At 37.8% G+C, this 14,188-nt stretch overlaps 1 protein-coding gene across 1 annotated transcript in view; it reads right to left on the bottom strand.

The window, feature by feature from the left end:
* The window catches only part of LOC131429206 (low-density lipoprotein receptor-related protein 12-like), a 272,621-nt gene that overhangs the window by 22,900 nt on the left and 235,533 nt on the right, over window positions 1-14,188 (bottom strand). Inside the window, exon 3 of the mRNA XM_058593256.1 lies at window positions 12,149-13,193. Within this exon, the coding sequence (XP_058449239.1) occupies window positions 12,149-12,825 (677 nt within the window). The 5' untranslated portion in view covers window positions 12,826-13,193. The remainder of the gene's footprint in view (window positions 1-12,148; window positions 13,194-14,188) is intronic.

Consider the following 14,188-nt stretch of genomic DNA (forward strand, 5'->3'; position numbering starts at 1 on the left):
GGTAGACAACCCTATTTTTCGTTTGTTCCAGTGAATTTTATTTCTGGAACTAGTACCTTTCCAATGGGGAACCAGTTTGGACACTGGACACTTTTGACTAACGACAAAGTTATGACTCGGTAAAGTTGAAGTTTTCAATATTTTATATGCGACGTTGATGCCAAAGGAAAGAAAATAGGAAAGCAGATGAGGCATTTTGGGCGCGTGAAAAAACCTGGAACGAGAAAAATCAAATTTTCATTGGTTTTCCTTAACCAATTGTCTGCTACACAGTTTTTAAATCAATCTACGAACTTAACAAAATTCGAGAGTTTAAAATGCATTGAGATTCGTTGAAGAAACAGTTGAGCTATGATAGCTCGAAGTTACCGTTCCAACTTTTTTTCAGGCTTGGTGTTTGGAGTGTTAACCTGACTATGGTTACACCGATTTAACAGTTCCATTTCCGAAAGTATCGGGAATAAGGGAGCTCAATCGTTTTCTCAAAGAAGGCCAAAACGAATTTCGTAAACAAAAATTTTAATTAAAAGAGCTATGGTCCCACACATAATTGGTAAATTGTATCCGATTCCGACTTCCGATTCTGGAATTACAGGGCGATGAGTTTTTAAAATTCAAACTGTAATAGAAGATGACGATACCAAAAAATCATCAAAGTTACCCTCAACATTATTTCAATTCATACGTCCCACAGTGGTTCGAATCAATAAAAACGTGGACATAAATCAGTACCTGCCAAACCGTTTTTCAATGCATAGTTGCTTTTAAAAAATTTTTCGCAAATATATACCGCATAATTTGATTCTATCCCTAATTGTTCATGGCCCATAGCCATAGCTTTTTTTCTGAAGAGATAGATTTTTTTTTCTTCTACAAAGTTTTAAAACTATTGAAAATAATTTACTTTTTCAAATATATCAAAAGTCTAGGTCGCGCCGTTCCGAATATACAAACCGTTTTCATGGAAAACTTTACATCGGAGCGAAATATGCAACTTTATGCAGCTGATTTTTACAAAATTTATAGGAAAAGATATGCTCAATACTATAAAACAAAATCTAAGTGGAACTCGATGGAATTTTTTTTAGGCCTTTTCAATATTAGTTATGACAACCCCCTTAAAACTAGTTTTCTAATCATAACTTGTTTCAAGTTAGTTTTTTATGCATACTTTATTTGGAATAATTGTAGAAAATATAAAATCCCATAATTTTGTAGAAGGTGATGCGTAGGTTTATTTTTTTTCTGGAAAAGTTATACATCGTTTTACCTATTTTTACCTAGGAAACCATGTACTGAAGCGAAATATGCAACTTAATGCAAAAAACTTTTACAATACTTATAGGAAAATATATTCCCAATCCAATTTATTTTCCAATGAGAATATCCTGAGTACTATTCGTGTGACTCATTTTCACTATGGCCATGCTGAATCCATGAATGGTTAAAAAATGGAGGGCGTCACGCGTCTGCTATTACTGTAACTCACTTTTGCAGTGAGCGTAGAGATGTGCAATTCGCTCCTGAGCTATTCCAGTGAATCAAATCTTTGAAGTGAGCTTATTGCTCACAGCTCTTTTGAAAAGAACCGCAGCTCACCAGTTCACCGCACTGGTAAGCAGGGATGCCAGGTTCACAGATTAATCTGTGTTTCACAGATTTTCAACCTTTTGCTCGGATTTCAAAAATGGCTCAGATTTTCCCAGATTTCTGAAAATAGTCACAGATTTACACAGATTCTGAAATCGATCATAGATTTATAAAATTGATCGGAGTTTAGCACCAAAAATTACAGAGCGGTAGGAAATAGTGATAGTTTTTGGATGCCACAGCTTTTTGAAAATAAAATGACCTGGCATCCCTGCTGGTAAGGAGAAAACAAGCTACGAGCTCGACTCTTGAAGAGCGAGTTATAAATGAGAAGAAATGTGTACATGAGCTTTTGTTCGTTCTTGCAAATGTGTATCTATCCTTCTTCAACAGATTGAATGAGCCATTGTCAATAAGAAATCTTACCTCTCACTCAGTAGGCTAAGGTACATTCAGGGATGCCACTTTTGCAGATATTCTCAAATATGACATAATAATAATTCGCAGACAAGTTAGTTCGCATATCATTGTTCTTTGTGCATCAATGATTTCGATCATGCATATGAAAGAAAAACGGCGCAAAAAACGGTACTCGAAACAAACCTTCAGTTCAATCTAAATGAGCTGATGAGCTGATACATTGAATCAATTCCCTTTAAAGAGCTGATAGGTTCGTAGCTTCTTCGCACATCTCTAAGTGAGCTCGCACGATCAATATATCGTCTTGCTTCGCGATAACTCAATTTATTTACATGTTTAAAAATGAAATCTCTTCGTAAAGGTTTTTACTTTCACAATACTTTTTCATATTTTGTTTGGAGAACATTTTTCCATTTTTCTAATATGTGTTGAACTTTTGATAGTTTTTCGGATTTTGAATATTTAAAACTAACTTTGAATAGGCCTAAAAAATTGCATTGAGTTCCACTTAGATTTTTCTAATATTTTTAATTGTCAAAAAGTAAACAAAATAATAATCACAACAATTTTGTCAAGTTGCGCGTGCAAGCATGAGCATGTTTATGCGTATTTATGCGCACTTTGTAGTGGATACCTAGGTAATAGAGATATATTCCAGGTAGATAAAACAAAAAAAAACTGTTTTCAAAATAAAGTGAATATATTTAAAAAAATATTATTTTTACATTATTTATATCTTCGGCAAAAATACTTCAAATGTTTTTTTCGCCAAAATGAGATAGAAAAAAAATTTTGTTTGTGAAAAAAAATATTATTTTTCGAAATTGGTACTACCCCCTTAACAAATCTTGAAGTGCCACTTTCAAAAGAAGCGTAATATAATCTTGTAAAACTTCTTCGAAGACACGTTATCTCTTAAAAATCAGTGAAACTCACTCCAGACTTTTGACCGTCTTTTTCCAGTTTTGAACCACTGTGCGTCCTTTCAATTTTTCGCTACACCAACCGTTTTTATCCCTGAATACCGGTTCTGGAAGTACCGTAAATAAAGATCAATGACTCTGAAGCGGAACTCATTTTAACATCTGACGGAATGCCTAATTGATTGTCAGATTAAAAGTACACCGAAACCTCCATTTACGAACTAAATGGGAGTTTGTAAATGGAGGTAGTTCGTAAAAAAAGTTTACGTTATTGGGGATTTGGTTCGTAAAAAAAGTCTACGTTATTTGGAATTTACTTCGTAAAAAAAGTTTTGTGTAATGAATGTGGAAACCCCCAATCACATGGCCATTTTCGGAACGGATGTGATAAGTGGGTGCAAGAAAATAATGTTTGGGGTCGGTTCAAAATCCAAGATGGCGACTTCCGGTTTATCGATATTTCTTAAACATCCTTACAATGTGGGTATTTTCGGAACGGGACTGATGAGTAGATGACGGAAAACGATGTTTGAAGTGGTTTGTAAATCCAAGATGGCGACCTCCGGTTTATCGATATTTCCTGAAAACCCTTACATTGTGGGTATTTTCGGAACAGGATTGATGAGTAGTTGACGGAAAACGATGTTTGAAGTAGTTCGGAAATCCAAGATGGCGACTTCCGGTTTGTCGATATTCCTTAAAAACCCTCACAAAAAGAAGCAAAATTTTTTTTTGAACGATATATAATCATATCGTAATGATCGTCAAAGAATACCGATACAACTGAACTCACCATTTTGATTTTTGAAGCGCTTTCAAACATCGTTTTCCGTCATCTACTCATCAATCCCGGTCCAAAAATACCCATATTGTAGTAATTTCCATGGAGCTGGAAATTGTTTTCATTGGATGCAAAAACCTCTTTTTACGAAGTTGATTCGTAAAAAAAGTTTACGTTATTTGGGATATGGTTCGTAAAAAGAGTTACGTAAAAAGAGGTAACGTAAAAAAAGTGTTCGTAAACGGAGGTTTGGGTGTAATAATTTCATGGTTTCATACAAGTTCTTTTTTCGATCCGCCGTGCAGTTCCGAAATTTCAGGGTAATGAGTGATTGAAATTTCATAGTGTCACTTGAGATGACGGTCATTAACATAATTTCATGAAAACTAAATACACCAAAATACCCCATTTAGATTTTTGGTTTTATTTAATGTTTTGGAATATAGATATATAAGAGGTGTTAACAAATTTTCAATGCAATAATACCAAGATGTAAGGTTTCGTAGTACAAAATATAAAAATATAATGAAAACAAAATCGTCTTTTAATGAATATGCCAATTTCTCATATGGGACTATTATGCAAGTATGACCAGTACATGTAAATATGATATTTCTGAGTTGCTTCGACTGTCATCCAAGCATAATCCAAGGCCAGCTTTGCATTCATCAACAAAGTTCAAATGCAACTTATGCTGCGACCTAGAACTGGACAAAAATAAATAAACAAAGGTCACTTTATTTTCTGTCTCTAGGTCCAGTTCACATTAGAAACAAAGAGGAAAACTAAAGCCACCGCCTGGCCACAAAATGCTGTCACGTTGATAGTCACTGTTCCAGTCGTTTGCCATGCGAACGGAGCTCTGCAGCAGCCCAACCCGTCTACAACGTTAAGTGACAGGGATTTATTCCCGGCGGGTTTCAATGCAGTACGGCTTCTGTACGTATTGCGTTGCGTTTCTCGCTGTAAAATTTTCGGTATGATGGCAGTTCATTTGAAAAACCCGGGAATCCCTTCAACTGAATGTTTGGTTTGGCTAGAAATAATAAAACAAAGAGAAAACCAACAGAGGGTAATAAAAGAAAGTTGTTGTTCTCTGGGATCAGATGCTCCAAAATATCACTAGTCGTGGTGTATTCATAATTGCAACATTAATTATTTTAAATACCCCATGCTATGAGAATGGTTGAAATTTGAAAAGGTGCATAAATCTTTACGATGCCAATACTGCTAGTGCATAATATTTTATTCATACCTAACACTTTTGGCAGGTCTGGATGAAGTTAGCTGATTACAACTCTGCTGGAAACATTTTCAATTCAATTAATTTTTTCTCCATCAAAGTAACAAATTAACTACTAATGAAACTGAACGCAGGCATTAGTAATCCCATCAATTGAAGAAGCAAACTTCGAAATTCTCATGAATGCCAAATTAGCCCGGCAACGGATGGTTGTCCTCAAAACCCCAATGATCCATTTCGAAACATTGAAGATTTTAACACCATCGGATTTGCGAAATGTTACGAGAGTATCGCCATTCCGATCTCATTTCGTGCCAGCTTATGTACATGTTGCACCGGGGAGCAATGCGGAAGTTCGGCGGAAAAAAAAATGTCCGTTCTTTTGCTTTTGCTTTTGCTCGTTGCCTGGCCGGTTCACCGCCGCCTTTTCGGATAACTGCACTCGCAAAGTATGTACTTGTACATTCTGGCAGCCGAAAGCTCCGGTCGGTTTGCGGATGGTTACTGCAGTGCACACCAATGCCAAGGGTGGCAATAACCAACAAAACAGCCCGTAACATGCAATGCTTTTATTTTGAAATGGCATTAGTGGTGTTGTACAAGCGCGAAAGCTCCTATTTAAATATTTAAAGTTTATAGGTCGTTAGTTCCCGAACGAGAATGCGCGCCTCCGAGGGTGACAGTTGCCATACGAGTACTGATGGTATTAGTCCGCTTTTAATCACATAGATTTGGTGTTTTTTTGTTTGAAGGTACCTTCTATCAAGTAATTTAAGAAAAATGAAAGATTGTAAAATTAAAAAAAAATGTAAAATATTTGATAGTCGATTGAATGGAATGTGAACAATTTTCAGCAATAAATGTCAGTAATTGAAAGAACTGAACTTACTGAATTCCACAGAAGTGATTGTAAAAATGAAAACGGTTCACTAGAAACGAATACTGCCAAACTGTAGAAGGGAAACAACATTAGGACAACGCCACCAGAGTGAGTGCGACCCGCGAAGTGATGGAAACTTGCGGAAATCTCGAAGCCGAAGGTCATTCATTAAATTCTTGTGAAAAAATTCGCATGTATGCCAGAGAAAAAAAAAACGATGTGCTGTGTAGCGACCAAGTAACACGTTTACAGCTTTCACGCGGTTAACAAACGAACTGTGATTTCCAGGTTAGATATTATATCTAGCGGTTGTTGATGCAGTCATCAGAGCTATTTTTCAATGCAATACGCTTTGAATTCAACCATTCTGTAATTATCAAAACCGTTCTTATGAACGTTGTGTTGAAAGGGAACTTCAAAAGTATTAGGAGTAGGGTCTCGAATGGTACTCGAATATCCTTCCCATCAATACTGCTAATACTGCGTTGAATATGGCATATGAAACTGTTGATGGTTTTTCGATAGAAAAATAGAATCAAGTCAGCAAATGTTGATCTTCCTAACGGGAAACGTATTTCGAACCAACTCGAGCAAATGTTGGCAGCACCCTTTCAGAATTGAATGAAACTTTTTGTACGAGTACTACATGGAATGAAAAGTCCCGGGCCTCTCACAGAAAAGACGTGAATAGTTTCGAACCGTGTCTATTTTGTTGGGAACAAGCCTCTAGATGGCCCAATACCAAATTTCATTACAATCTATCCACTAGTGTTTGAATAACTGCTGATCGTGTCAGACGAGTTCTAGTTTTCGTATCCTGATAAAACAGGTGAAATTGAGTGACTTGCGGTACTGATTGGTCCACCATCCCCCGTATTCTCCAGATGTGGCCCCCAGCGACTATTATCTATTTCCAAACCTGAAAAGGTTTCTCTAGGGAAAGAAATTTTCATCGAATGCAGAGGTCATTGCCAAAACGGAAGCCTATTTTGATGGCCTTGACAAATCTTTTTTTTTCAAAGAGCTTCAAAATGTTGGATGGGTCGCTCTGGATGAAGATTATATTGAAAAATAAAATAAGGTTTTCACGGTAAAAAATCGACTTTATCTTTGTTAGGTTAGAAGTTTCGTCTCATTCCACGTAGTAGACTTTATCACAAAAATCGACATATTCCAACAAAGATTACTGAAAGATTCGGCAAGAAATTTAGCTGTGAAATAAATAAATTTACGGTAACGAAAAGGAGAAAACTGAAGCATACAGTGAGAATACTACGTAACTTCGTTTCGAATTTATTCCTGCGAATATAGTAAACATATTTTTGTAAAATATTTTCAATGTTCTTCCCACTTGGTTCTAGTTTAAGCAGTCTAATAAAATAACAGGTTATTTCAAAATTACCTGGAATCGGAACAATGACAATGAATCTAGAAAGTACATAAGTCGCATAGCTATTTTTACCTTTTTACCATTTTTTATCCATATAAAAAATAGGTGTAGAATCCGCTCAAACTTTAGACAAATTTTCTGAGGCCCGGAGGGCCGAGTGTCATATACCAATCGATTTAGCTCTACGAACTGAGCAAATGTCCGTGTGTGTATGTGTGTCCAAATCTTAGAGATGGCTGGAACGATTTTGATCAAACTAGTTGCAAATGAAAGGTCCTCCCGTCACCCTTAACGCTATTGAATGGTTTTATTTATTTATTTATTGTAAAATCACCAGACACGATGTGGTCCTAATGATTAATTCTAATACTATGTAAGAATTTGGTCCTGGTTTTATGCCGTGAAAGATTGAAGTCAAACTCAGATGACTCTCGATTGAATGACCGTTGTAAGCCGATAACCGCACCGTTTATCCCGTAGTTAGTGCGGCGTAAAGGAAGTCGAAGAAAAGCGTTGTTGCGGAGAGCTCGAGGACGAACATTGATGTTGATTTCACGCAGCAAAGTGGGGCAGTCGATTCTATCATTCAAAATGTCTGCTATCATTAAAGCACGCGATAGCTCCCGTCTTACTTGCAGTGTGTCTAGACCGATTAGCAATCCGCGACTTTCATAGCTCGGTAGTTGATGAGGATTGGTCCAAGGTAAACGGCGAAGAGCGAATCGAACGAATCTACGTTGAATCGAGTCGATTCTATTAACGCCATTGAGGTAGTGAGGGTTCCAAACAGCTGAACAATATTCCAGAGTAGAGCGAACGAGTGAACAGTATAGGGATTTCAAGCAGTAAACATCCGTAAAATGCTTAGCCGTTCTCATCACGAATCCAAGGCAGCGAGAAGCTTTAGCCACAATGTAGTTGGTGTGTTGCTTGAATGTTAACTGCTCGTCAAGAAAAACGCCGAGCTCCTTGATGCACGTCGATCTACCAATCATGAATCGCTCAATAAAGTATTCGAATTTCAAAGGCACTTTTTTTCTCGTAAACGTTATGATCGAACATTTTTCTGGATTAACGGTCATGTGATTCAATTTGCACCAATCCGAAAAGATTGCCAATTGTCGCTGAAGAAACGTCGCATCATCTATGGTGCGAATAACACGGTAGATCTTAAGGTCATCTGCAAAAGATATGCGCGGTCTTTCCAGAGAAAAATTAACGTCGTTAAAGTAAAGCAAGAAGATCAAAGGGCCGAGATGGCTCCCCTGCGGAATTCCTAATGTTGCAACAAATTCTTCCGAAGCACAATCATCAATTTTAACCACAAGATGACGATTCCTGAGATATGAATGTATCCATGGAAGGACGGTTACCAAGTCGATCCAGTTTTGCTATTGTGATGTCATGGTTAATTTTATCGAACGCGAGGGAAAGATCGGTATAGATTACGTCCGTCTGAAAACCATTTGACATAGCGTTGGTCACGTAAAATGAAAAGGATAATAGATTGGTGGTTGTGGAACCCATTTTGGGAATCATCGATATACTGCTTGCAATGATTGAAAATTGGAGTCAGTATTACTTTTTCGAACAGCTTGGGGATAGCGCTTATACAAGTTATACCACGGTAGTTGTTTATATCTCTTTTGTCTCCTTTCTTGTAGACCGGAAACATGAATGAAGCTTTCCATAAGTTGGGGAATACTCCCGTAGCTAGTGACATATTAAATAAACGGCAATTAACCCGGTTGAACATTTCTTTAAGATGACTGCTGGTATGGCGTCTGGGCCTGCAGAGGTGGAAGCCTTCATACCAACGATTGCCGTTTGTATCGATTCCTCGTCTATATTGATCGAGTGCAAAGCATAATTGGATACAGGAACATTATTCGCGGCGCGTGCTATTTCCTGCGGAGATAGAAAATCGCAAGAGAAAACACTTGCGAACCTTTCCGAGAACAGCTGGCAAATTTCTTGAGTAGACGAACCAACACGATCTCCGAATTGCATTTGTGATGACAAACCGAATTCTTTCCTTTGCTTATTAACATGCTTCCAGAAAGCTCTCGGGTTAGATTTTATTGTACGTTGTATATTATTTAAGTAACGTGCATGGCAACGCTTCGCGGTTTTTTTTGTATATCTAATTTATCTTCACATAACGATTTCGCAGAACATATCCACCATGTTTGGAGTATTGTTTCAGAGCAGCTCTTTTGGAAGTTTTCAAATGTCTTAATTCAACAGTTTGCCACGGCGGATGTCGAGAATTTCGTCTGGACCGTTTTGGTACGAAGTAATCAATCGCATGCATCAAAACATTACAAAAGGTCTGAACAGCGGCGTTGACATCATCATTGTCAAGAATTTCATCCCAGTCGATGTTCGATAGGAAGTCAGTCATGCTAGTATAGTCGGCTCTTTTAAAATTATAGCTGATGATGGCAGGTGCGTCACGGTTGCTGGACAAACGTTTAGTCTCGAGAATAATATGCAGCGGAGGATAATGTCGAACAGATTTGACAAGAGGAAATGTAGCAGCACTGATCCTGGGTGCGACGTCAGATTTGCTGGAAAAGCAGAGGTCGAGCATTCGGCCGTTCTCATTGACGACATTATTTAACTGTCGTAACAAATTAAGATTGTACCCGTCGAGCAGAGTGGTAATCCCAATATGGAATGTTGATAATACGGGGTCAGCAAACGAAAATCCATCGGAAGTAGCACACCAATGTAAGCCGGGAAAGTTGAAATCACCGACAATCATGATTTCGTCAATGGGCAGCGCTTGAGCAGACGAAATTTCGTTCAACGACTCAATGTGTGCATTAATAAGCTGTAAGTCACGACAACGGTCCGGTGGAAGATAAATCGCACAAACGAAAAGTGAGAAATCAAATAGTTTTATGCGCACCCATACCTGCTCGGTTTTGAGATCGGATGTTTACTTTTTAAGTTATACAAAGTTTTATGTCAAAATTTTCAGTTTTTTGACAATATCTGTCACAATTGACCTTAAAAACAGAAAATGTTTTTAGACTTAGATTTCGCACGGTAATAGCTGTCCAACAAGTCATAGATTGTCAAAATTCATTTATTTTTAACAGAGATATGGATATTTTTGTGCACTGTTTACTGTTACATACAATTGTTTCTAATTGCCAAAAACACTGTGTACAGCATTCTTTTTCATGAAATTTTGCCTCAGACCGATTTTAGCACGGTTCGTTTTTGGCAACATAATCGTTCGAATATGCCATATGTAAACCAGATGATGGCAGTTGAAAGCAATTCCATAATTATATTGATTTAAACTTTTAACAGCAATAAATGCTGGAAGAACATAACAGCCATATACCATTCGAATTAGTTCGTCGAGATCAGCAAATGCGTGTGTGACAAAAAATTTCACTCAATTTTTTTCGGAGATGACTCAACCGTTTTCTACAAACTCAGATTCATATGAAAAGTCGTATACAAGGTTCCTGAATTATGTTTGGTTCCGACCTCTGATTCCGGAACTACAGGATGATATGTGAAACTAAATTAAAATAGTGTAACTCATATTTCTCATAGATGGCTGAACCGATCTAAGATTTAAATGAAAAGTCTTAAGATTCTATAAAACATCTTGTTTTTCAGTCAGATCCAACTTGCGGTTTCGGAGATACAGGGTGATTAGTATAAAAATGTCTATTTCACATAAATTAATCAGGTTTATCGGGTTAGCAGATTTGGATAGTCGATAACCAAACAAACTTATTTCATTTTTGGTTGTATTCAGTTTTCGTTTCGGAAGGCACCCAAAAATTTAATTCGCACTACGATTCCTCAAAGATGTCTACATTGATTTTCAAACATTTTGAATCAAATGTAAACTATACAGCTACTCAGGTGAATTTGTCTGACTTCGGCTACACCGAATTTCGAATTTCGGTGCCAGTATCGAATTGTTTCTCAAAGCTCAATCGTTTTCTCAAAAAAGCCAAATCGAATTTCAGAAACAAAAGTTCTAATCAAAATAAATCCAATTTTATCCAATTCTGACTTCCGATTCTGGAATTGTAGGATGATGAATTTTTAAAATTCAAAGCGATATACTATAATGGCCATACGAATCGGTTTGGGTTATGCTGGTTCCTGAATACCAGCTCTGGAAGTACCTTAAATTACCCTAAACTCTAAAGTGGAAATTACTTCGACATATCATGGAATGTTTAATCGATTGTTACACTTTTAGATTCAAATTCGATTCGATTTGCAGTTTCGACATTACAGAGTAATGAGTGATTAAAATCGCAAATTGCTACCTAAAACGACGGACATTAGACTAATGTCATGAAAACTGAATCACTGAAGGATATTCATGCAAAAAACACATGCGGATTGATAAAAAAGGCATCATCTCACTGCTAGGTGGATTAAGCATGTTTTTAAACACAAAAACATCGCATGGTCCTAAATATTGAATCGTTTGTTGGACCAATTTGTCAGTTTTATTCAACTGTAATACTATTCCATTCAACTTCATTTACTGTTACTGTTACTGTGTTTGAAAACAACCAAATTGCGTTTCGCACAAAAAAAAATGAATAAAGTTGCTTTTCGATTCATATTATTTCCGAGCCAAATACGGTTGTACTGGTATTTTTGCATTTTAATAGAGCATTATTTCCCAAACAGATATCAGTAGTCACCGGTTACGAAATGTGGTAATGCGCGTTCACCAACCGAAAACACCGAACCAACAATTGAATTCATGTGAAAATCTTGCACCTGGTAGACGAAACAAATATGGAAAGCATTTTATTTGGCTCGGGTTCTGTTTCTGTGTATTCAAATCTGCAAGCAACAGAATGGTTGAAGATACTTTGATCGAAATAACGCTACGGTAGAAATAATTAACAATTTAAATACTCACGAATAGTCCTGCTTTGCGTAGCAATGGCCCAGGAAGCGGCACTGTAGGGCATTGCACTGGTACGGCTTAACGGAATCGACTTCGTAGGTGATGTTGAACCCGTACACATCCAGCAAGCGATCCAACGCCCTCAGATGCGTCCCGTACAGATTGTCCATGGTGAACCGTATCTCCAGGTACGGACTGTTAAACTTTATCCACGGCACATTGGTAACGTCGTCTTCGCTTAGTTCGAAAACATTCATACTTGGCACTTTATAATCCTCACTGTAGTACATGTACTCGGTGAAACGGAGCCCGCTCAGGACGTACTGTTGGGTAAGATAAACCACGATAGAATTGTTCGCACCGACCACCGCCGATGCGTCGATGATCCAGACGCAGCTGATCGGAACTGGAAAGCGTTCCGGGAAATTCGGCGTTTGAATCGTTCCATGGCTAGCTGTCAGAGTTCCTCCGCACAGCTTGGACGATGCGGAAAGGAATGGCCGCTCGTCCATATCGCTATCAGGGGAGCCAACGGCAGTTCCCAAACCGGACCTGAAACCAGTAACAATCACCAGCATCAGTAGCAACGGCAGCAGTAGCCGGTGGCGGTAGTCTCCAAAGTACCAGGTCAAACCGCTTGTCATCGACAGCTTTCCGGATGTGGCCGGTGGTCGATTCAAGCTCAACATAATACCCCTTCCCCGAGTGCCTCCTGCATGTAGAGTATTAATTTTTAACCACCACTGTCAGCGTCGGTGGTCGGTGGCTTTCCGAGCAATCATCGATGGTGCTGGCCGCTCGTCGTCGATAATCAGTTGGTGGCCTCATTGAACTTGATTTTTTCCCCTTGGTTTCGATGATGTCAATCAGTGCCTCCGGTGGGATACATCAACGGACCGAGCACTGACGATGTTGGACAAACGCACGAAATGGGTAATATTTACATAGCCCAACTCGGCCCTCTGCTGGTGCGGTTCGGTTGTGCGGATGTTTAACTTACTTCACTGTTTATGGATGAGTTAATGATGTCAATTTTAATCGTTGGTTGGTTTGGAATCTGCAATGAACACGAGAAATGGGAAATGGTTTTAAAATTAATGTGTACTGATTGATTGATTTCGAATTCGAGGTCATATTTGCATCGCTGATCCAGAGATAAAGTCAGTAAATTGGAAATATCAATACTGGTTTGCTGTCTAAGTTCAAGAGTGCAATTTCTCTTTTAATGTATAATATACAGGACCGGTGAAGAGGTGGATACGGTGGGCAGTACTACCCACATGAAATTTCGAGTGAAAAACAATGGTAATATTAGTATTATTTATAGCTTGTAGGCAAACGCAGTCCTCAGTATATCGAACGATGAAATAAAACTTTAAATCATCGGCATACGCTAATTTACATCCAGGCCTTAGAACTATTAATATGTTGTTGAAAAACAGAATGAACTGCAACGGACCTAGGTGGCTTTCTTGGGGTACTACAGACGAGTTAGAGAAACTGGAGGATTTAGTTGAGGCAAGATTAACACGTAAAGTTCTGCAAGTCAAGTATGGTCTCGGCCAATTCGTTATACGTTCTGAAATCCCTGGTTTAGACAACTTTGTTAGCAGAATATCATGGTCATTTGTATAGAAAGCAGCTTTAAATCTGTATAAATAACATCCACTTCCGCTCCGTGTTCTAAGTGTTCAAAACAAGTTGGAGAAGATTTGTGGTAACTGATGGTCCGGACATAAATCCATGTTAATCGTTCGAAATATAGCATTTTGCTTTAGCAAGGAGAGCATTACACGGAACGACCGAAATTAGCTTAGTATTACTGTTTTTGAATTAGTTAATTTTAACAACAAAATTTCCAAAATAACTATGAAATTAGTTAAAATTGAAAATTTACTTTGCTGAAAAAAACTTTTAATTTTAGAATATGTGTTTAGTTGGCGAATATCCGGACACAAACCAGCAATAATTCAATCCAACACGAAATTCTCATTGACAACTAATTTTGTTATTAAACTCAGACAATTTGTATCACCATCATTGCTGAAGGAC

Source organism: Malaya genurostris, chromosome 2, assembly GCF_030247185.1.
Source record: "Malaya genurostris strain Urasoe2022 chromosome 2, Malgen_1.1, whole genome shotgun sequence".
Classification (NCBI taxonomy): Eukaryota; Metazoa; Arthropoda; class Insecta; order Diptera; family Culicidae; genus Malaya; species Malaya genurostris.